The following is a 22,483-nucleotide window of genomic DNA, read 5'->3' as shown; positions in this document are numbered from 1 at the left end:
TACAAAGTACATTTTCTTTTTAATATCAATGCATTGCTGTATTACAATTTTGACATTTTCCAGTAAATTTCAAAACATTATTAATGTATTAAATATATTATATATTAATAGTGAAAATAGCATGCCACGAACCAGATACAACATTAGATTGTGATTTGAGCTACCCAAACTCTTCAATAAAAAGTTGAGATGACACTTAGAGTGACGGCTAATAGGCTCTATGCACAGCAGCCATATTGGGAATGAATTGGGCCTCTTCCTTACTTGGAGTAGTAGAGTGTGGTGACACGCACGCACGCACGCACGCACGTGTGATTTGTCTCTGTGCCATAGTGCAGGGTTCTCAAAAGGACACAGGATGTTGTTTTGTTACGCAGCGTCATCTACTGGCTTAGTGGAGAACTGCTCACATTGCAGTATAGTAATGAGAGCGGTTGTGTATGTGTGAGCAATAGTAAAGTAATGCCTTACCTCTGCAAGTTTAACTACAGTTTTCCACCTGTCCAAAGTCATATTTGATACAGACGTAGCCTTTTTTAATCATCCTATAATGCCATTTAGGTCAATGATATAATAATCTTCTTACTTCCTTCACAGGTGTTACCAATGATACTAATGAAGGCTCTGTTCCATTCTGGTCAGGGTGCTGATATCGTGCATGATGGCTCACTAGAAACACTCCATTTTGGTTCCCAGATGGCCCCTTATGGTGGGTGTGTAACTCTGAGAGTGTACAAATGGAACCAAATGGACCCATTTGTACACTCTCAAGAGTTATGGGGGTCCTTGAAAATAAGACAACCACTATGCCACACTAAATGGAACAGAGCCTTAATTAGTATCATTGGTAACACCTGTGAAGGAAGTAAGGAAGGGAACCAATTCATTCCCAATGGTGTGGCAAACACAACTAAAGGCCACGCAGAGTTAGCGTCCATGAGGCGTGTGCGTCTTTCACTAGAAATATGACTCCTACAATACTCTGCAGCTATGATGTCACAGGACTGCTGCTCATGAATTTAAGGGCCTTTTTAACCTGTGTGTGTGTGTGTGTGTGTGTGTGTGTGTGTGTGTGTGTGTTTGTGTGTGTGTCTGTGTGTTTTTGAGCTGTGGTCTGAGTTAATTTTAAGAATGAGCAATACTGAATCTTACAATTAATGCAGGGAATCTCTGTAGTACATACGTAAGTTGGTTGGATCAGCAGATCTCAAGAAATATAGCTAACACAGCAAATCCTCATACATGGAGTACACTGATGTGATCAATATGACATAGACTGCATCTTTGGGAGTCTAAGCCCGTCTGCCCGTCCGTCCGTCCGTCCGTCCGTCCGTTCGTTATAAGTATTTAAAATACCTATATATTGGAATTAGACAGTGGAGCTATCAGAGATAGGACTAGGAAGAGGGGATACAGAACAATATAAAATAATTACAATTATAATAATGCAAATAAGATATATAAATGATATATTTATAGCTATATCACAAGGAAATATTACAGCATGAGTAGTATAGCTGAGTAGATTTTTTTTTATAAAAAACATTCAGGATTCCCCCAGTTACGATAAGTGCCTTAACACCTCTCTGTTCCCACGTCAAACACTGACCACAGTTTGTTTCCTAGATTCTAGTGGCATCACCCTCCACCACATGTTTCCACCCAACTACACTACCATCCTACAGTATATAGACCCATGTGCGATAGAGAGAAACAGATACGACTTGAAAGGTGTAGACTGACAGACTGCAATTATAATAATCATAATATCAATGAGGATGGAGAAGACACCTGTTATTCTAGTGGTCTGCATGCTGCTGTTCTCGTCTCTGGATGTCCTGGCACAACAGAGTAAGTCTACTTGATCGTCTGGTTTTAATTATGATCCATTTTTTCATGATGATCAAAGTTTGTTATTTGTTTTTGTTGTTATTTCACTACCTCTCTGTGTCTTGTTCTCATTCTGTCTCTCTCTTCCAGACCACGGTGTTGGTCCAGCTGAGTGCTGCTTCAACTATTACCCCCATCGCCTGCCTAAGGACAACGTGATGATATACCAGCGGACACACATTCAGTGTGCTAAGGATGGTGTTGTGTGAGTATTGGGTTATGCTTACTATTGTATTGTACCCAGTGGTGTAAAGTAACTAAGTAGCCTACATTTACTCAAGTACTGTGCTAAAGTAACATTTTGAGGTATTTTTTTACTTTACTGGAGTATTTCCAATGTTCTGTACTTTTACTTCTACTTCACTGTGTGTGTACTCAGAGGCAAATATTGTACTTTGACTCCACTACAATTATTAATTATTAGCAGACAGACAGACAGACAGTCATTACATACAGAGATTCCTGGAATGTATAGGCCACACATCAGATGATATACATTAGATGTGATTTGAGCTATAGGCCTACCCAATTTATAAACTTTTAAAGTTGAGATGATGCTTACAGTGACAGCTAATCAATACTACAATCCATTCATCATGATAAATAAAACTGTAGTGAGTCGTGACCCAGTGATTGAGGAATGATGAAAAAAAAAGTTTAAACAAAATGAAACACCTTAATGATGGAATTCTTCTCTCTATCTCTGTCTGTTCTAGTTTCACAATGAAGAATTCACAGAAGATCTGTGCTGACCCAACTCAGCAATGGGTCCAGGATGTCATCACCTACGTGGAGTCCAGAACACAGAACCCATAATCTCTACAAGCCAAAGAAGAGGGGGGTTCCTGGGGGTACTACAAACAAAGATCCATGACAACCGTTTGGTTTTATGACAAATGGAACAGTTCACCTAATATATACTTTAAACAACAGGTTAGAAAGTATAAACATGTTTCTTTCTTTTATGAATCAGTGGTATTTTATTTTATTTATGTATGTATGTATGTATGTATGTATGTACTGTATGTATGTATGTATGTATGTATGTATGTATGTATGTATGTAATTATTTATTTATTTATTTATTTATAAGCATTTTTGTTTTCACCTATCAAATTTGTTTATTGCTTTATTGAATATAGTGCTAAACATGTATTTGAATTATCAATTGTTGAATTTGTTTTCTAATACAATACAATACTTTCCTAATTAATCCATATTGTGGGTGTGTTTACAATTGTAGTCAAGTCAAATCAAGTCAAATGTATTATAAGGCACATTTAAAAACAACCCACATGGACCACAGTGCTGTACAGACCATACAGCAGGTAGCTAAAAATCACAAATACAAGAAATACTGAAATAAACAACAGGACACAGACACAAATAAACAATACATGGACATAGAGGCACAAGACAAAAATCTGCCATATCAGGAGGATACAAAAACTAGTGAATAAAAGTGAATTTTGTGTCTGGCCTTAAAAGTCGAAGTGAGTCAATGGAGCTTAGATCTTATACAGAGGGAATGCTGTTCCATATAGTCTAAGACAGGGGTTTTCAAAAATGTTCAGGCCAAGGACTCCCTAGCTGAGAAAGAGATGAAGCAGGGACCCCCTCACTACACATAACATTGTGTGGCGGATTAAACTTTTTCATAGATTCCATATAGTTGTATCAGTGTATTTTGGATTCATATTAATAGCCTATATATTTTTGAGACAGTTGACCACTTAAACCGTCAATACTTGGTAAACTTGACCTTTCACTCTGTACTTAGTCTGCTCTTTTCCCCCCTCTGCACCACACCTCTTTGCCGGAAATAGCTGATCTCCAAGCTCACAAAGCTGCGAGCTGCGAGAGGCGTTGTGAGCTTTTTGGTGAAGTTCTCCTCAGAATAGGGAGGCGTGCGTGCGTGCGTGCATGCGTGCGTGTGTGTGTGTGTTTGTTTGTGTGCAAATGCATGGTGGTTTTGAGCTGTGTGGTCTGAGTGTTGCAGCTACACCAGACAGATTTCCTTTCAGATTTCCCTTACTGCAGGCTAATTTTAAGATTGAGCGAAACTGATTGAATCTTACAATAAATGCAGGGAATCTCTGTAGTACGACTTTCAGGACTTTTGACGTTTCAGGGCTACTGTCAGAGCTGCAAAATGTGATGCCTTGGGAGTGAGAACGGGTTGTCTGTTTGTTTGTATTTAAAATACATATATTGAAATTAGATTGTGGGGCTATCAGAGATACTAGAAAGAGGGGATACAGGACAATATAAAACAATTGAAAGTATAATAATGCAAATAAGATATTTCTATTTCTATTATAAATATGTATCTATATCACAAGGAAATATTACAGCGTGAGTAGTATAGCTAAGTAGATATTTGCTAAAGTGCATTCAGGATGCCCACACACAGAGTTACGATAAGTGTATTAACACCTCTCTGTTTCCACGTCAAACACTGACCACAGTTTGTTTCCTTAATTCTAGTTAATTCACCCTCCACCACATGTTTCCACCCACCTACTACCATCCTAACACATATAGACCCATGTGAGAGAGAAACAGATACAACTTGACAGGTGTAGACTGACAGACTGCAATAATAATAATCATAATATTAATGAGGATGAAGAAGATTCCAGTTATGCTAGCGGTCTGCATGCTGCTGTTCTCATCTCAGGACGTCCTGGGACAAGCCAGTAAGTCTACTGGATCGTCTGGTTTTAATCATGACAGACAGCATTTTTTTGTATTTGTTTTTTGTTGTTATTCCACAACCTGACTTTGTGTCTCTGTGTCTCTTTCTCGCTCTGTTTCTCTCTTCCAGACAACGCTAATGGTCCAGATCAGTGCTGCTTCAACTTTTACCCTGATCGCCTGCCTAAGGACAGAGTGGTGACATGCCAACGCACAAGTATTCTCTGTGCTAAGGATGGCGTTGTGTGAGTATGAGTATTATGTTATACTTACTAATATTGTATCGTACCAACACATAAACATTGAACACATTCTACAGGTGCAGTTAACATACACTCACATTCAGCATGTTTTAATCCAAAAGTCAGATGTAAAAAAAACACTGACGTGTCAGCTAACAGCTACAGGGGGCTTATAGAATGATGCATTGGAACATTATGCATATTATATTGGCCAAGAATATGGATACATTCTAAAATAATTAGTATTAACTCACAACAGGGTATGTTATATTGCGATTGTATCATATCTATGAATGATATTGTTACACTAAATATAGCTAAAATATAGCAATATAAAAAAATAACAGTTTTTAATACAAATTTCAAGAACAATTTGTACAAAAACATAGGCCCTCTTGACTGCATGATGACACAAACAAGGCAGCTTTTTTGTAAATTTCAAGTTTGTATCTTTCTGTAGCTCTGCTGGTATTCTTCAAGCTATAGAGACATGTAGTGTTCTGTCCACTCCTCCATAATTAGGACTCCATGAACTTCAAGTTAATTAAATTAACCTTGTGACATTTGTACTGTTTGTAGTTTGTGCCAGTTTATGTCTTAGACACAGAGAGTGATAAATAACTGTACAAAGGCATTACACTTCATACTGTAGCTGTGTTCAATTTTTATTATTACTAGTGCAGTGCAAGTACAGGGCAGGCTGGTTATGGAGAACAGCTCATCTGCCCGACTTCACACTCGACACTATGGAGCGGATCGGATGAACTGTTCTGGAGACAGACAGAGGCAGACAGACAGACAGACAGACAGAGACAGAGACAGAGACAGAGACAGACAGACAGACAGACATGTATACAGACATTACATACAGATATTCCTGGAATGTATAGCGCAATGCCACAAATCATATTATGTAAATTACCGTAGATGTAATTTGAGCTACCCATTTCATAAACTGTTACATTTGAGATGACATGCTTAGAGTGACAGCTAATCAAACTGAAACCCTCGATCCATCATGACGAATACAACTGCAGTTTCTTGTGACCCAGTGAGCAATGATGAAACAAAATGTAAAGAATGAAACACTATAATGATGACAATCTTCTCTCTATCTCTCTGTCTGTTCTAGTTTCACAATGAAGAATGATGCCAAGTTCTGTGTCATCCCAACCGAGAAATGGGTCCGGGACACCATCCTTTATTTGGGGAAAGGAAACCATAATTCCTGCCATTAAGCCTTCAGCCTGGCAGAGATAAGAAGCCAAATTTGAGCGTCCTGGGTTTCACAGAGCGGTCTAATACAACCAGCAGGTTTTGTGACATGCTTTGAGAGGAACACCAAGTTTTGCTTTAATGACAAACCCAGTTAAGTAGTGGCAACTAGTTAATGTCGCACGGGTCCATGCTTTTGTTTGTTTTCTCTATCCTGATAATAATGTACTTTAAACAACAGATTAGACTTTTTTTTTTAATTCATTTATGAATCAGTGGTATTTTCTTCCATTATTTTTCATTATCAGTGCAAATTTGCTTATTGCTTTCTTGAATGTATAGTGCTAAACGTGTATTTCAATAATCAATTGCTGATTTGTTTTCCTAATAAAATAAGCATATTTATTTGCTAATTAATCCATACCTTGGTTGTGTTTGTTGTTTAGTAAGTCAAGTCAAGTCAAAAATATTTTTAAAGCACAGTTAAAAACAACCCACATTGACCAAAGTGCTGTACAGACCACCACGGGTAACTTAGATCACAAATACAAGAAACAGTGAAATAAACAACAAACTTATCTCATTGGCACTGTTGAGAGCCTGCAGGGTATTCATAGCTGTGGATCTGACCCACATCCTGTACCCCCATGATGAAGATGAGCGGGCCCGTGGTGCGCCAGCCAAGATTGCATCAGAATACCAACGGCCTACACCACAACTTCGTCTTATCAATGACGAGCTGTTTCTTTTTCTTACCCCCTTTTCTCCCAAAGGTAGTCGTTATGCCAATTGATTCCTACCCACACAGTGTCACTGCTGTTGTATCCTACTGACACACCTGCCAGTGAGGAGCCCCCACCGGGAGGACGTAGAGCCTTCGTCCTACTCCTCCCGCCCAACACTACCTGCTGACAGGTGTCGCCCCAGCTCGTAGGAGTATGTGCACTGAAACATATCACCCTCCCTCCCTCGGCTTCCCTCCCCCGAACACGGGCAAATTGTGTTCGTATTTAGACACTCGACAAAGTCGGATGGACGGTGGATTTGAACCCACAACCTCCGTGGTGGTGGTTAGGCACTTTACCACTGTGCCACCCGAGCGCCCCTAGCGCCCCATTTCCCTTGCTGCCCCTTTGCTATGGGGTCAGCTGCAATGTTTTGACTTTTAGGGAAAATAAGTAATTTTCTGGGTGAACTATACAGGAATTCTCAACGTTTCACAGTTACATTCGACCTGCGTTATTTCTGTTTAAGGAGTATTTTTAGGCATATTTTGCTTTGAGATGGGCTAAGTCTTTGATGAAACTATCGAACGTAGCCAGAATACTGTGCTGTACCTAGCTTATTCACTGGTTGACTTTGTGACTGGATCCCCAGGACACCAGCGCTCATCACCGTGCCAGCGGGGTGGGGGGTAAGAATCTGGCCCGGTCCACGTTAGAACCCACCATACGCTACTGCTGTGTATTTGGAATACATGAAATGTATGTAAGATCACAGACATTCTAGGGCTAGTGTTGTCCTTGCTTACTGTAAATCGCTCTGGATTAAGAGCGTCTGGTAAATGCCTAAATTGTAAATTATATATTTAACCCAACCATAATGTGTCACATTTTTGGGTTGATTTATTTATTTTATTTTGTGCTTTGAAATCGTTTTGGGAGCTGTCGGTGTTAATTTATCAGTATTCAGCTTGGTCAGTAGAGGGCAGTATCAGAGCGTTTTCTTCCTCATGGGACGCTATTACCTGCAGACAGGAAGCTCACCTTCATTCTGATGAGAGCAACCAGTCTGTGCTTCTTTCTCCTGTTAAACAGGTTCGTTTTGGACCATCAACTCACTGAATGATATCAATGTGTTCATTAAGTACACGTTCTGATGGTGGAGCCTAACTCTGAAGTGTTTACAAGATGTGGTTATTGTTTGTGAATGAATCCAGTGCAGAACACAGTAGTTTGGCTGGAGCAATCAATGCAAAATGGCAACATGAGTTCATTTACATAGGAACTTATGATCCTAATAGGCTCTATTCACAGCAGCCATATTATGAAGACATTCACTCACAGGTGTTACCACCAATGATACTAATGAAGGCTCTGTTCCATTCTGGTCAAACAGAGTCAGGGTGCTATTGTGCATGTTGGCTCACTGGAAACACTCTGCTACACCAGTGGGTCTACAGTTGGGGTCCAGGGACCCTCATGGGCTTCCAAATGGCCCCTTACAGGTGTGTAACTCTGACGGGTCCATTTGGTTCCATTTGTACACTCTCAGAGTTATGGGGGTCGTGGAAACCACTGTGCTAGACTAAATGGAACAGAGCCTTCATTAGTATCATTGGTAACACCTGTGAAGGAAGTGATAATATGGCTGCTGTGAATAGAGCCTATTCAGACCCCCAATGAGAGCTCCCCTTTGTGTAGATGCATTTATAATGTATTTTGGTACATTATGTGTGTTCTCTAAGAAGGTTAACAAGCTATTTTTATTGTGTTTGGACATGGTTATATAAGTTAAGCTCTCAGGAATTGGTCAATGAACATTTCAAGTACAGTAACTTAAAGCTGCTATTACTAAGAAGAAGAAGAAGAAGAAGAAGAAGAAGAAGAAGAGCGTAATTGCTTAAATGAGTATTGCTAAAAAGTGCATTAAGTTAAAGGTGCATATTCCCGAGAAAGACAAGACAGTTAATGAAGGTCTGATTGTGAGCTTGTAGATCGGCTATTTTCAAATAGCCTATGTATAAAATAGGGCTTAAGTGGTTAATGTATGTTTTATAATATGATCACTTATATCTGCAAAGTAACTAGTAACTAAAGTTTTCAAATAATTGTAGTGCAGTAAAAGTATAATATTTGCCTCCGAGATGTAGTGGAGTGGAAGTAAACGTACTGCAAATTTGAAATACTCCAGTAAAGTAAAAAATACCTCAGGTGGACACACTCCTTGTAGTCTTTCATTCTTCATAGACCCATAGAAGGTGTGTGTGTGTGTGTGTGTGTGTGTGTGTGTGTGTGTGTGTGTGTGTGTGTGTGTGTGTGTGTGTGTGTGTGTGTGTGTGTGTGTGTGGTTAAGTGCTTCATTGTCATTTGTGTGTGTTAAGAATACATTAATTGGAATCAGAGTGTGGCTCTCAGAAAGGGGACGATTACATGGAAACATATTCATTCAAACCTTTATTTATCTCGAAAGACATTGAGGTTGAACTCATTTGCAGTGTTGTCGAGATGAAATATCACAGTGTGTAGTATCGTTAAGTAGATATTTGATAAAGTGCACGTCTATGCATCATCTCAGTGTATTGAGGATGCACACAGTGTTTTGATTAAGTGTATTAATTTAATTGAATTTAACAATTAACATACCACCTCTTAGCTTTCTGTTCTCACCACAAACACCACAGTGTTGATGATGAATAAAATATTATGCAGATTGGATCGGCTCATGGTTTTCCATGGTTTACTGTGTCAAACACTGATGACAGATTTCCTTTTTTTGCAGAATTACTGGCTAAAATCGTGACATTTATATCTTTTTGAAGATGTATGTTTTAGTTTTTTGTAACTTTTTCTTGGACCCGAAGGTTTTTCTTGGAAATACACCACCTCTGTCTGATGCTTATACAGTATAAGCCTCTGTCGTACGACGGTGTCACAAACACAACTAAAGGCCGCATGGAATTAGACAGCAGTCTAATGCAATTAGTGCACACTTCTCAGGTGTGTACGTCTTCCCACTAGAAATATGACACCCACAATACTCTGCAGCTATGATGCTGCTTATGATTCATGGGCAATTTTTTGTTTGTTTTTACAGCCATCCCCCAAATATGTATAGATGGGTTAAAGGGATAGTTCATCCCAAAAAAATACATTTTTTCTATCGATTAGTCACCTCATGGAGACATGTTAACGTGTGTGTGTGTGTGTGTGTGTGTGTGTGTGTGTGTGTGTGTGTGTGTGTGTGTGTGTGTGTGTGTGTGTGTGTGTGTGTGTGTGTGTGTGTGTGCAGATGCACGGTGGTTTTGAGCTGTGTGGTCTGAGTGTTGCAGCTACACCAGACAGATTTCCTTTCAAACCAACTTACTGCAGGTTAATTTCAAGATTGAACAACACTGATTTAATGAATCATCAATAATATGTAATTCATTCTTACAATAAATGCAGGGAATCTCTGTAGTACGACCTTCAGGGTGTCCCGCCATGTCAAAACTTTCAGGGCTACTGACAGCTGCAAAATGTGACGCCTTGGGAGTGAGAACGGGTTGTCCGTTCGTTTGTATTTAAAATACATATATTGAAATTAGACTTACTGTGGGGCTATCAGCGAAAGGACTAGAAAGTGGGGATACAGGACAATATAAAACGATTGAAAGTATAGATATTTGATAAAGTGCATTCAGAATGCCCACACACAGAGTTACGATAAGTGTATTAACACCTCGTTTCCACGTCAAACACTGACCACAGTTTGTTTCCTTGATTCTAGTAGCATCACCCTCCACCACATGTTTCCACCCACATACACTATCATCAGTATATAGACCCATGTGAGACAGAGAGAAACAGATACAACTTGACAGGTGTAGACTGACAGACTGCAATAATAATAATCAGAATAGTAATGAGGATGAAGAAGATTCCAGTTATGCTAGTGGTCTGCATGCTGCTGTTCTCGTCTCTGGACGTCCTGGGACAAGCAAGTAAGTCTATACTTGATCGTCTGGTTTTAATCATGACAGAGAGCTTTTTTTTTAATGATGATCAAAGTTTGTTATTTGTTTTTTCTTGTTATTCCTGCCTGTGTGTCTCTGTGTCTCTGTCTCACTCTGTTTCTCTCTTCCAGACAACGCTCATGGTCCAGAAAAGTGCTGCTTCGACTATTACCCCAAACGCCTGCCTAAGGACAGAGTGGAGAAATGCCAACGCACAAGTGTTCACTGTGCTAGGGATGGCGTTATGTGAGTATTATGTTATACTTACTATGGTATTGTACCAACACATAAACATTGAACACATTCTACAGTTGCAGTTAACATAGACTCACATTCAGAATAGTGTTTTCACCCAAAAGTCAGGATAAGATGCACCAAAAAAATCTGCTACCAGTTAAGATGACAGGGGGCTTATAGAATGATGCATTGGAACATTAAGCACATTATATTGGTAAAAAATATGGCAAAAAATATGTTTTTAAATAATTAGTGGTAACTCAACAGACCGTGGTATATTGTGATTGTATCATGTCTATGAATGATATTGTTACAATATAAATACAAAGCTAAAAATAGCACTATAGAAAGTAACAGTAGACATAAAAAAAAATCAAGAACAATTTGTAGAGAAACATAGGCCCTCTTGACTGCCTGTTGACACAAACAAGGCAGCTGCTATGCAACATTTACATTTTTGTAAAATTCAAGTTATTCAGTCAGTCTCATCTTTCTGCAGCTCTGTATGTGTCACCCTATAGAGACTCGTGCTGCTCTGTCCATTCCTCCATAGTTAGGACTGCATGAAGGTGGAAGTTAACTTTAAGTTAATGAAATGAACCTTGAGATATTTTACAGTTTGTACCAGTTTATGTCTTAGACACAGAGTGATACAGAACTGTACAAATGTCATTACACTTCATAGCTGTGGAATATTGTTGTTATTACTAGTGCAGTGCCTGTATGGAGCAGACTCGTTCTGGAGAACAGCACATCTGCTCGACTTCACACTCGCCACTCAAGACAGACAGACAGACAGACAGACAGACAGACAGACAGACAGACAGACAGACATTACATACGGAGATTCCTGGAATGTTTAGAGATGCCACAAGTATAAACCAGATAACATAAATGAGATGTGATTTGCCCATTTTATTGACTGTTAAAGTCCAGATGACATGCTCGGGGTGACGGCTAATACAAATCAAAATCTACTGTATCCATCATGATAAATCAAACAGCAGTGTCTTGTGACCCAGTGAGGAATGATGACACAAAATGTTAAATGAAACACCTTAATAATGGAAATCGTCTCTCTTTCTCTGGCTGTTCTAGTTTCACAATGAAGAATGGCGCCAACATCTGTGTTGACCGAACACAAACATGGGTCCAGGATATCCTCTCCTCTGTGGTCTGCTAGACCACAGAACCCATGATCTCTGCCAACCAGCCTACGTCCTGGCAGAGATAACAAGCCAAAGAAGAGGGTACTGGGGATTCTACAAACAAAGTTCCTGACAACCTGTTGGTTTTGTGACAATGCATTGACATGAACACCAAGCTTTGCTTCATGACAAATGGTCATCCAGTTAACTAGTGATAACTATAGTTAATCTCCCAGATGTCTCAAGTTGTGTTTGTTTTCTCTCTCTATCCTGACAATAATGTTCTTTAAAGTAGCACTACGTATGTAGTTTGGGTATCAGTGCCCACTTCATAGCTGTAGATCTGACCTACATCCTGCCTCCCCCCACCCCCATGATGAAGATGAGCGGGCCCGTGGTGCGCCAGCCAAGATTGCGTCAGAATACCAACAGCCTACACCATAACTTCCTCTTATCAATGACGAGCTGTTTCTTTTTTACCCCTTTGTTCTTGTTATGCCAATTGATTCCTCCCCACACACATTGCTGTGTTGTCAGTGCTGTCGTATCCTACTGACTCACCTGCCAGTGAGGAGCCCCCACAGGGAGGACGTAGGGCCTTCGTCCTTCTCCTCCCGCCCAACATTCCCTGCTGACAGGTGCCACCCCAGCCCATAGGAGTATGTGCTTGGTGACCAGACTGCATTATAGAACGTTGCTGTATTAGGCTAGCATCTTGGCATGTCCATAATTTAGTTAAATAAGCAGAGAATTATGTCAGTTCCTAACATTAACGATTGCTCTGTCACATTATCTCATGATGCCCGTGCTTGCTATTTGATAGATATTTCCAGATATAAAATTTATGAAGAATTCTAGGCAAGAATGTTTGGTTAAATAATTGTCTGGGGATATCTTTTCTAAGATTAATGAATTGGAGAGTAGGGCTCTTGGGGGTCCTTGTCTGTTTTACCAGAAATGTTACCTTTTTCTTTTTTATATTTTATACTATTGCTTATAGCTTGAATTTTAAATAAAACTCATTTTCTACAAGAGAAGTTGTATGTTTTTTTCTTGTATTATTATTCTTCAATGGACCCGTGTGTTAAACTTCCTCTTCGTGGACCATGGCTGAGCGTGTCTATGCAAGGCTGAGTCTATTAATAGAAAAGGTGCATGTAATGTTTGCCTATACAGTGATGGTCCATTGTGGAACCTTGGGCCGTCAACCTTTACTTTGTAGAGTGTGGAGCACAGTAGCTGTGCTCCAGTAAGAAGGAAGGCCTTGATAGCCACAGCGTTGATATACTGAATGTAATAGATAAGAACTTCAGAATTCTCCAGGCGCTCAACCGAACGCTTGTTTGCATGCAGACTTAGATGTGGAGCGAATTGCCTTCGTGATATATCAGGTCGTATTGTTTTAATATCATTAATTTGCTGTTCTTTTATTCACATAGTATAAAGGGAATCTCCCTTGTTTGTCAATAAAGATGCCTTGCGCATGTGAACGGTAATTTCTGTGTATGTCGTCTATAAACTGGACTTTAGGGTTCATTGAACCAAGAGTGACAGGAGTGTCACGGCACATCAACAGGAATACTCATAGTTTCACAGTTACACTCCATCTGCAGTATTTCTGTTTAAGGAGTATTTAGGCATATTATGCTTTGGGATGGGTTTTTGATGAAACTATCGAATGTAGCCAGAATACTGTGCTGTAGCTTATTTGCAGGTCATGACAGCAAGTAAACAATAGCCTAACAAGCCAAAAATCTGCCCACTGAATAGAAGTGAGTTTTTAGTCCTTAGAAGAGTAAATCGTCTCTATCGGGTGGAAACCTCATATATCCAAAACTGTTTTGTGGATCTGCTATACTTTTGCTGCTTTTTTTTGTGTGACGCTGTAGTATAATCGAGTAGGGCGTTAATTTACGAAAAAACACATAAAAGTTAGAATATGGAGATAAGAGGTTTCTGCCCGACAACAACAAAATGAAGGTGGCAGATCTGATAGGTAGGGGATGCTGTTCCACACTCCACAGTCTAGGGCTGTGACAGCAAAGGTTCCCTGAGTTTACGTTTAGATTGCAGAACAGACAGGAGCCCCAGGTCGACTGACCTAAGCAGTGGTTCTCAACCTGTGGGTCGGGACCCCCAGGGGGATCCCCAAATGATTTTTTGGGGGGGGTCCCCAGATGTATAGTGTTCTCACTCAGCAGCAAACAAACCAACATACAGTATAAGTGTATACAGGGTATCTGCACATTTATAATCAGATTGATATATCAGCTGCCAGGTCATAGGCTCTATGCACAGCAGCCATATTATCACTTCCTTCACATGTGTTACCAATGATAAGTATAAATATAGCTGCAAGCAGCGATAATACGGGTCCAGGAGAGAGAAAGAGAAATGATAATTCCTTTAACAGGTCAGTTCATGAAAGTCCTTGCGGTCTTGTTTCCAATGAGGGCCTGTGAGCAATTAGGGGTTAAGAGTCTTGCTCAAAGGGACAAATTTCATTTCGTCGACACATTTGCTGACCTGGCCTGGAATCGTACCTGGGTCAACCAGAGCCTCTGGCTCCCTAACCACTCAGCTATGGCCGACCAGAGAGAGAGAGAGAGAGAGAGAGAGAGAGAGAGAGAGAGAGAGAGAGAGAGAGAGAGAGAGAGAGAGAGAGAGAGAGAGAGAGAGAGAGAGAGAGAGAGAGAGAGAGAGAGAGAGAGAGAGAGAGAGAGAAAATAGATTGAAGGTTAGGGTTAGGCTAACCCTAACGGAATAGATTGAAGAGAGAGAGAGAGCCATGGAAACGGAATAGATTGAGTCATGTTTTTTGCAATTCAACTTAAATGAGTCTGCATCAAGTGAGGCTTGAACCGGAAACCTTGCGATCGTGAGGCACTCTTAGGTAGCTGCAACACTACCTATAGTGCTATAGCTTTGTCTAGGCTGATATTGTCTGTTGAGGATCACAAACTCTTGCCTTCTGTCATGACCCAAGCCCCTGTTTCACTAACACAAAGATCACTCGTTCACAAACCATTTACCAATGAAGAAATTGTACATCTCCTCAGAACCAAAACTAGTGAAAGTAGCCGATCTACAAGCTCACAAACCATTAAAAGTTGTCAGATTGTACATCGGCTATTTTCACAATGAAGTATGTTATACATTGAAAAAACATACTCTCATTGCTATCTGAAAAGTTGTGAGATTGTAGATCAGCTATTTTCACAATGAAGTATGTAAAAAACACTCAATTAAGTATTTCATGTTATCTTTAACAATTGCAGATGTATTCATTGATAGTCATGTTGTGTGAAATGCAACTTAGATGAAGTCTGCACCAAGTGAGGCTTGAACTGGTGACCTTCAGGTTGTGGGGCACACATTTAAGCGAGAAGCCACCAACAGACAAGAACCTGTGAAAGGAGATCACACAGATGATACAGTTTCACGCAAATAGCTGAAAAATCCTGGGTTTAAGTGTTTTTCAAACTGCTCAAGATTGCGGACAATATAAGGGCAGTGCTTACTGGTTAACGTGATAGACGTGTTCCTCATTAGTCAAGGCACATGTGTAAGCAGGTCTAATGGCTGTCGGCCAAACGAGGCATGACTTTTGCCTGTTTAAAGTTTCAATTTTCAAAAAATTGCTATAGCGCCCCCGTTTGACCAATTGGAGTAAGATTGGTTTCAGTGATATTTGGAATGGCCCTTTACATTTCTGCAAAGTTTCAAAGAATGGTAAGTCTGCATGTATGTGTTAGGGGCAGATGAATAATTGTCATAAAACTGCAATATTCATTGGCTCATTAAAGCTTCATTTTTTCACTTATGGAAGATATTTTGCAAACGTTTTTTGGTATAGGTCCAAAGTTCATGTGTAAAAAGTTTCGTGCAGATTACTCAAAAATCCCAGGAGGAGATAGGTTTTAACTGTTTTTCATATAATTCGAAATGGTGGGAGATCTAAGGGTCAGAGGTCAAAAGTCAGAGTGTGAAAGTTGTTCATCATGAGGAGACGCATGTGTGTATTGAAGTTTTATGGCTGTAGGTAAAACAGGGCATGAGTTGTACCTGTTCAAAGTTGGCATTTTCAACTGAGTGCTATAGCGCCACCTTTTGACGAAAGATTGTGAGATTTATTTTTTGATCGTTTTTCATGACCATCTATCATATGGCCGAGTTTCATAAAAAGCGTATGCACGGTTCAGCCAGAACTGGCAAAAACGGCAGAAGAAGAAGAAGAAGAAATGGAAATATAGCTGCAAGCAGCGATAATACGGGGCCAGGAGAGAGAAAGAAAATTCCTTTAACAGGTCAGTTCATGAAAGTCCTTGCGGTCTTGTTTCCAATGAGGGCCTGTGAGCAATTAGGGGTTAAGAGTCTTGCTCAGGGACAAATTTCATTGACACATTTGCTGACCTGGCCTGGAATCGTACCTGGGGCAACCAGAGCCTCTGGCTCCCTAGGCGGGCTCACTAACCACTCAGCTATGGCCGACTTAAATGAGTCTGCATCAAGTGAGGCTTGAACCGGCAACCTTGCGGTCGTGAGGCACTCTTAGGTAGCTGCAACACCACCTATAGTGCTATAGCTTTGTCCAGGCTGATATTGTCTGTTGAGGATCACAAACTCTTGCCTTCTGTCATGACCCAAGCCCCTGTTTCACTAACACTAAGATCACTCGTTCACAAACCATTTACCATTGAAGAAATTGTAAATCTCCTCAGAACCAAAACTAGTGAAAGTAGCCGATCTACAAGCTCACAAACCATTAAAAGTTGTCAGATTGTACATCGGCTATTTTCACAATGAAGTATGTTATACATTGAAAAAAAAAATACTCTCATTGCTATCTGAAAAGTTGTGAGATTGTAGATCAGCTATTTTCACAATGTAATATGTAAAAAACACTCAATTAAGTATTTCATGTTATCTTTAACAATTTCAAATGTATTCATTGATAGTCATGTTGTGTGAAATGCAACTTAGATGAAGTCTGCACCAAGTGAGGCTTGAACCTGTGACCTTGAGGTTGTGAGACATACACTTAAGCGGGACGCTATTGGACCAACAGACAAACCTCTGAAAAAAGAGATCACGCTGATCATACAGTTTCACGCAAATAGCTGAAAAATCCTGGGTTTAAGTGTTTTTCAAACTGCTCAAGATTGCGGACAATCTAAGGGCGGTGCTTACTGGTCAACGTGATAGATGTGTTCCTCATTAGTCAAGGCACATGTGTAAGCAGGTCTAATGGCTGTCGGCCAAACGAGGCATGACTTTTGCCTGTTTAAAGTTTCAATTTTCAAAAAATTGCTATAGCGCCCCCGTTTGACCAATTGGAGTAAGATTGGTTTCAGTGATATTTGGAATGGCCCTTTACATTTCTGCAAAGTTTCAAAGAATGGTAAGTCTGCATGTATGTGTTAGGGGCAGATGAATAATTGTCATAAAACTGCAATATTCATTGGCTCATTAAAGCTTCATTTTTTCACTTATGGAAGATATTTTGCAAACGTTTTTTGGTATAGGTCCAAAGTTCATGTGTAAAAAGTTTCGTGCAGATTACTCAAAAATCCCAGGAGGAGATAGGTTTTAACTGTTTTTCATATAATTCGAAATGGTGGGAGATCTAAGGGTCAGAGGTCAAAAGTCAGAGCGTGAAAGTTGTTCATCATGAGGAGACGCATGTGTGTATTGAAGTTTTATGGCTGTAGGTAAAACAGGGCATGAGTTGTACCTGTTCAAAGTTGGCATTTTCAACTGAGTGCTATAGCGCCACCTTTTGACGAAAGATTGTGAGATTTATTTTTTGATCGTTTTTCATGACCATCTATCATATGGCCGAGTTTCATAAAAAGCGTATGCACGGTTCAGCCAGAACTGGCAAAAACGGCAGAAGAAGAAGAAGAAATGGAATAATGCGAATAACAATACGGGTCCATGCTGGAGGCCTGGCCCCGTAACTAGAAAAAGTGCTCCTCGGAGCACAGGTCTCCGCCAGGTCAGGTAGGTTATTGTGGCCTCCTGGTGGCGCTATAATAGGCCAATGTGAAAAGGGTGGCATTTCTTCTTAGGCCTTTCAATGGGATGACACTGCATTCATGATTTGAGGCATTTTGTTCCAAAAATGTGTTTTGCTAAATTAGACCTGCTGGTGGCGCTATAAAGGCCAATGTGAATGTGAAAAGGGGGGCATTTCTTCCTCGGCCTAGTGGGAATCTGCATGCAAACTTTCACGGAAATTGCACACTGCATTCATGTTTTGAGGCATTTTGTTTAAAACTGACCAATCCTGCAAACTTTGGAAGCCACTGTAAGCCAAATAGGATGGAATATGAAATATCGGACAGATCCATCAGAATCACATGACTATGGAGATGCAGTGTACCAATTTGCGTGTTTTTTGGACATAATCTGAAGGAATAATCTCCAAAAATGTATTTTACATAAATCGGCCTCCTGGTGGCGCTGTAAAAAGCAGATGTGAAAAATGCAGTCCAATGTTTTTCCTTGGCCTCTAGGGAGTGTGCGTGCAAAGTTTCACGCAGATCGGTGCAGTTATAGTTAAAAATGCAAATCAGCCAGTTATAGCGCCACCATGAGGCTGATTTGAAAATGTTCAAGTGGCATTTCTTCCTCGGCCTAGTGGGAATGTGCGTGTGCAATTTTATGGAAATGGCAAGCTGCGTTCATGATTGGAGGCAGTTTGTTCAAAACGGACCAATCCTGCAAACTTTGGAAGCCAACCTTAGCCAATGAGGATGCAATATGGGAAATCAGACAGATCCGGGTTGATCACATGACTATAGAGATACTGTGTACCGATTTGCATGACGTTTGGTTAAAAGCTGTAGGTGTAATTAGAAAAAATGGGTTTTGCACAAATCGGCCTCCTGGTGGCGCTATAACAGGCCCATGTGAAAAATGTGGGGCAGAGGTTCTGAATTGGCATCCAGGGAGTGGGTGTGCACAGTTTCGCAGCGACCGGGCCAACGGTGCCGGAGATTAGCTGTTAACACACAGACAGGACACACACACACACACACACACACACGGACGGACGGACGGACGGAGGGTAAAACATACTCTCTCGCCATGCCTTTCGGCCTGGCGGAGACAATAATGCGAATAACAATACGGGTCCATGCTGGAAGCCTGGCCCCGTAATGAAGGTTCTGTTCCATTTAGTGTAGCACAATGGTTTCCACGACCCCCATAACTCTGAGAGTGTACATTTGGTTCCATTTTACACTCTCAGAGTTACACACCCGTAAGGGGCCATTTGGAAGCCCATGAGGGTCCCTGGACCCCAACTGTAGACCCACTGGTGTAGCAGAGTGTTTCCAGTGAGCCAACATGCACACAATATCAGTATCCTGACTCTGTTTGACCAGAATGGAACAGAGCCTTCATTAGTATCATTGGTAACACCTGTGAATGTCTTCATAATATGGCTGCTGTGAATAGAGCCTATTGTTAACCTGGCATATAGTGTGTATAGTTCAATGTACAAATTATATATTTTTGGGGGATATTCTACTGTTCGACTGATGATAGGTTCTTGGTTTACCTATGATCCTAGATTACTATTTCTATGCACCTGATGTATTACCTTGTGTTGTCCTTGCTTACTGTAAATCGCTCTGGATTAAGAGCGTCTGATAAATGCCCAAATTGTAAATTGTATATGTGACCCACCCATAATGTGTCACATTTTAGTGTTGATTTATTTAGTTTATTTTGTGCTTTGAAATCGTTTTGGGAGCTGTCAGTATTCATTTAATCAGTATCAGTATTCAGCTTGGTCAGTAGAGGGCAGTATCAGAGTGTTTTCTCCTCCTTACCTGCAGACAGGAAGCTCACCTTCATTCTGATGAGAGCAACCAGTCTGTGCTTCTTTCTCCTGTTAAACAGGTTAGTTTTGGACCATCAACTCACTGAATGATATCAATGTGTTCATTATAACAGTAAGTACACGTTCTGATGGTGGAGTCTAGTCTGACGTGTTTACAAGGTGTGCTTATTGTTTGTGAATGAATCCAGTGCAGAACACAGTAGTTTGGCTGGAGCAATCAATGCAAAATGGCAACATGAGTTCATTTACATAGGAACTTATGATCCTAATAGGCTCTATTCACAGCAGCCATATTATGAAGACATTAACAGGTGTTACCAATGATCCTAATCTGGTCAAACAGAGTCAGGGTGCTGATGTTGTGCATGTTGGCCCACCACTGGAAACACTCTGTTACACCAGTGGATCTACAGTTGTGGTCGAGGGACCCTCATGGGCTTCCAAATGGCCCCTTACAGGTGTGTAACTCTGAGAGTGTACAAATGCGGGTCCATTTGGTTCCATTTGTACACTCTCAGAGGTATGGGGGTCGTGGAAACCACTGTGCTAGACTAAATGGAACAGAGCCTTCATTAGTATCATTGGTAACACCTGTGAAAGAAGTGATAACATGGCTGCTGTGCATAGAGCCTATTCAGACCCCCAATAGAGCTCCCATTTGTGTAGATGCATTTATAATGTATTTCGGTATATTATGTGTGTCCTGTAAGAAGGTTAACACGCTATTTTATTGTGTTTGGACATGGTTAGCCTATATAAATTAAGCTCTCAGGAATTGGTCAATGAACATTTCAAGTGCAGTAACTTAAAGCTGCTATTACGAAGAAAAAGAAGAGAAAATGAGTATTGCTAAAAAGTGCATTAAGTTAAAGGTGAATATTCCTGAGAAGACAGTTAATGAAGGTCTGATTGGGTATTATATTGTATGTTTTGAAGTAATGATGTGTAACAGGTTTGCTATGTGAAAATGTATGGGGAAAACATGCAGTGTGGTCATGGTAAATGTAACTCCAGTAACACAGTGGTGGTTTAATTGAGTGTTTTGGTGAAAACAGAGTTGAAGACAAAGTAAAAGACATTGAATACAAAGTATAACAAAAACGTTCTGTGTGCCTCTTTCTCCTATTAAACAGGACATTATTATCTGCATGCTTTTCCTGGCTACCTGCAACATATAAAGTGAGAATTTAAGGACTTTTTAACCCATTAAGACCTGAGACCGATTCTACAAAATGTCTTCTTGAAAAAAAAACTATGTTGCTGTCAGTGGTTCTCAAACTTTTTCATGTCAAGGACCCCCAAAATTATATGTATTTGGCCGCGGACCCCCATCTCAAAATATTTTGTTCCAGGGACCCCCAGAAGCAAAGATTTGAGTTACAAATGTTCGCTTTAAAAATACAATATTGTAATATTGTATGTATATGTAATATTGACAAATATTACCTAAAAAGGCAAACATTTTGAAAGGAAATTTCAAAATTTTGAAAATAGCCAATCTTGCTTGTAGATGGCAATTTTTTTTTTCTTTAGTCTAACAAAATGTAAAGCCTCAACTCCTACAATTTCCAAGTGCTTGTCAGGGTGGGGGGTCCCCAGTTCAAATTATTGTTCAGATTATTTTGGGGAGTCGTGGCCTGAAAAGTTGTAGAACCACTGACATAAAGGACCCTGGAGGTAGAATAAGGGGAGATGGTATGTGATATAGGAGGGGATGACCAGCCCATTTAGGGCTTTATAAACAAAAAGCTAAATATTCAAATCAATTTTGAACCAAACTGGCAGGCAGTGGAGAGAGCCCAGGATATGGGTAATATGTGATGTTCACACGGAAGTTCCATGTGTGACAATATTATAGCCTCTATGATAGGGTTAAAAATATGCTCTAATGTCTGTGTAAAATGCACACTCCTACTTTTTCTCTCACTTAGCAGGTGTATTTGGTGCTCTCTAACGGCCAGCAGATGGCGTCTTAGCACCTAGTGATGAGTTAAATGTCAGTAGGTCTTTAATTCTGCTTAGACCTATAAAAGTGTGTGCCTGCGTGAGTGCGTGCGTGCGTGGTTTAGTGCTTTATTGCCATTTGTATGTTTAAGAATACATTGGGATTAGAGTGTGGAGCTCTCAGGAACAGGACGATTACCTGTACATTGAAACATCACAGCATGTACAGTACGAGCAGCATGTTTAGTATCGTTATTAAGTATATATTTGATAAAGTGCACGTCTATGTATCTTGTCAGTTTATTCAGGATACACACACAGTGTTATGATAAGTGTATTAACACCTCTCAGCTTTCTGTTCTCACCACAAACACTGACCAGTGACCACAGTTTGTTTCCTTACACACACACACACACACACACACACACACACACACACACACACACACACACACACACACACACACACACACACACACACACACACACATTTGAAATATTTATTTACAGTATGTCCACATAAACAGAAGTACAAGAATGCCTT

General features: G+C 40.2%; 4 protein-coding genes across 4 annotated transcripts in view; 3 read left to right on the top strand and 1 right to left on the bottom strand.

Moving 5' to 3' along the window:
* Nucleotides 1-22,483, bottom strand: part of LOC311062531 (C-C motif chemokine 4-like) — a 405,685-nt gene that overhangs the window by 270,615 nt on the left and 112,587 nt on the right. The window lies entirely within an intron of this gene.
* On the top strand, nt 1,745-2,842 carry LOC311062726 (C-C motif chemokine 3-like). Its single transcript, XM_084081941.1, has 3 exons — nt 1,745-1,851; nt 1,981-2,095; nt 2,607-2,842. Exons 1-3 carry the CDS (start codon nt 1,773-1,775, stop codon nt 2,704-2,706), a joined length of 294 nt encoding a protein of 97 aa, XP_083938067.1. The 5' UTR covers nt 1,745-1,772; the 3' UTR covers nt 2,707-2,842.
* On the top strand, nt 4,459-6,467 carry LOC311062725 (C-C motif chemokine 7-like). Its single transcript, XM_084081940.1, has 3 exons — nt 4,459-4,589; nt 4,718-4,832; nt 5,962-6,467. Exons 1-3 carry the CDS (start codon nt 4,511-4,513, stop codon nt 6,065-6,067), a joined length of 300 nt encoding a protein of 99 aa, XP_083938066.1. The 5' UTR covers nt 4,459-4,510; the 3' UTR covers nt 6,068-6,467.
* On the top strand, nt 10,614-13,089 carry LOC311062729 (C-C motif chemokine 7-like). The gene is made up of 3 exons (XM_084081944.1): nt 10,614-10,746; nt 10,890-11,004; nt 12,094-13,089. The coding sequence occupies exons 1-3, from the start codon at nt 10,668-10,670 to the stop codon at nt 12,176-12,178; spliced, it is 279 nt and encodes a 92-aa protein (XP_083938070.1). The 5' UTR covers nt 10,614-10,667; the 3' UTR covers nt 12,179-13,089.

Source organism: Gymnoscopelus microlampas, assembly GCF_963454915.1.
Source record: "Gymnoscopelus microlampas genome assembly, chromosome: 16".
NCBI classification, from domain to species: domain Eukaryota; kingdom Metazoa; phylum Chordata; class Actinopteri; order Myctophiformes; family Myctophidae; genus Gymnoscopelus; species Gymnoscopelus microlampas.
The sequence above is the reverse complement of the archived record's forward strand: the minus strand, read 5'-3'. Positions and strand labels throughout refer to the sequence as shown.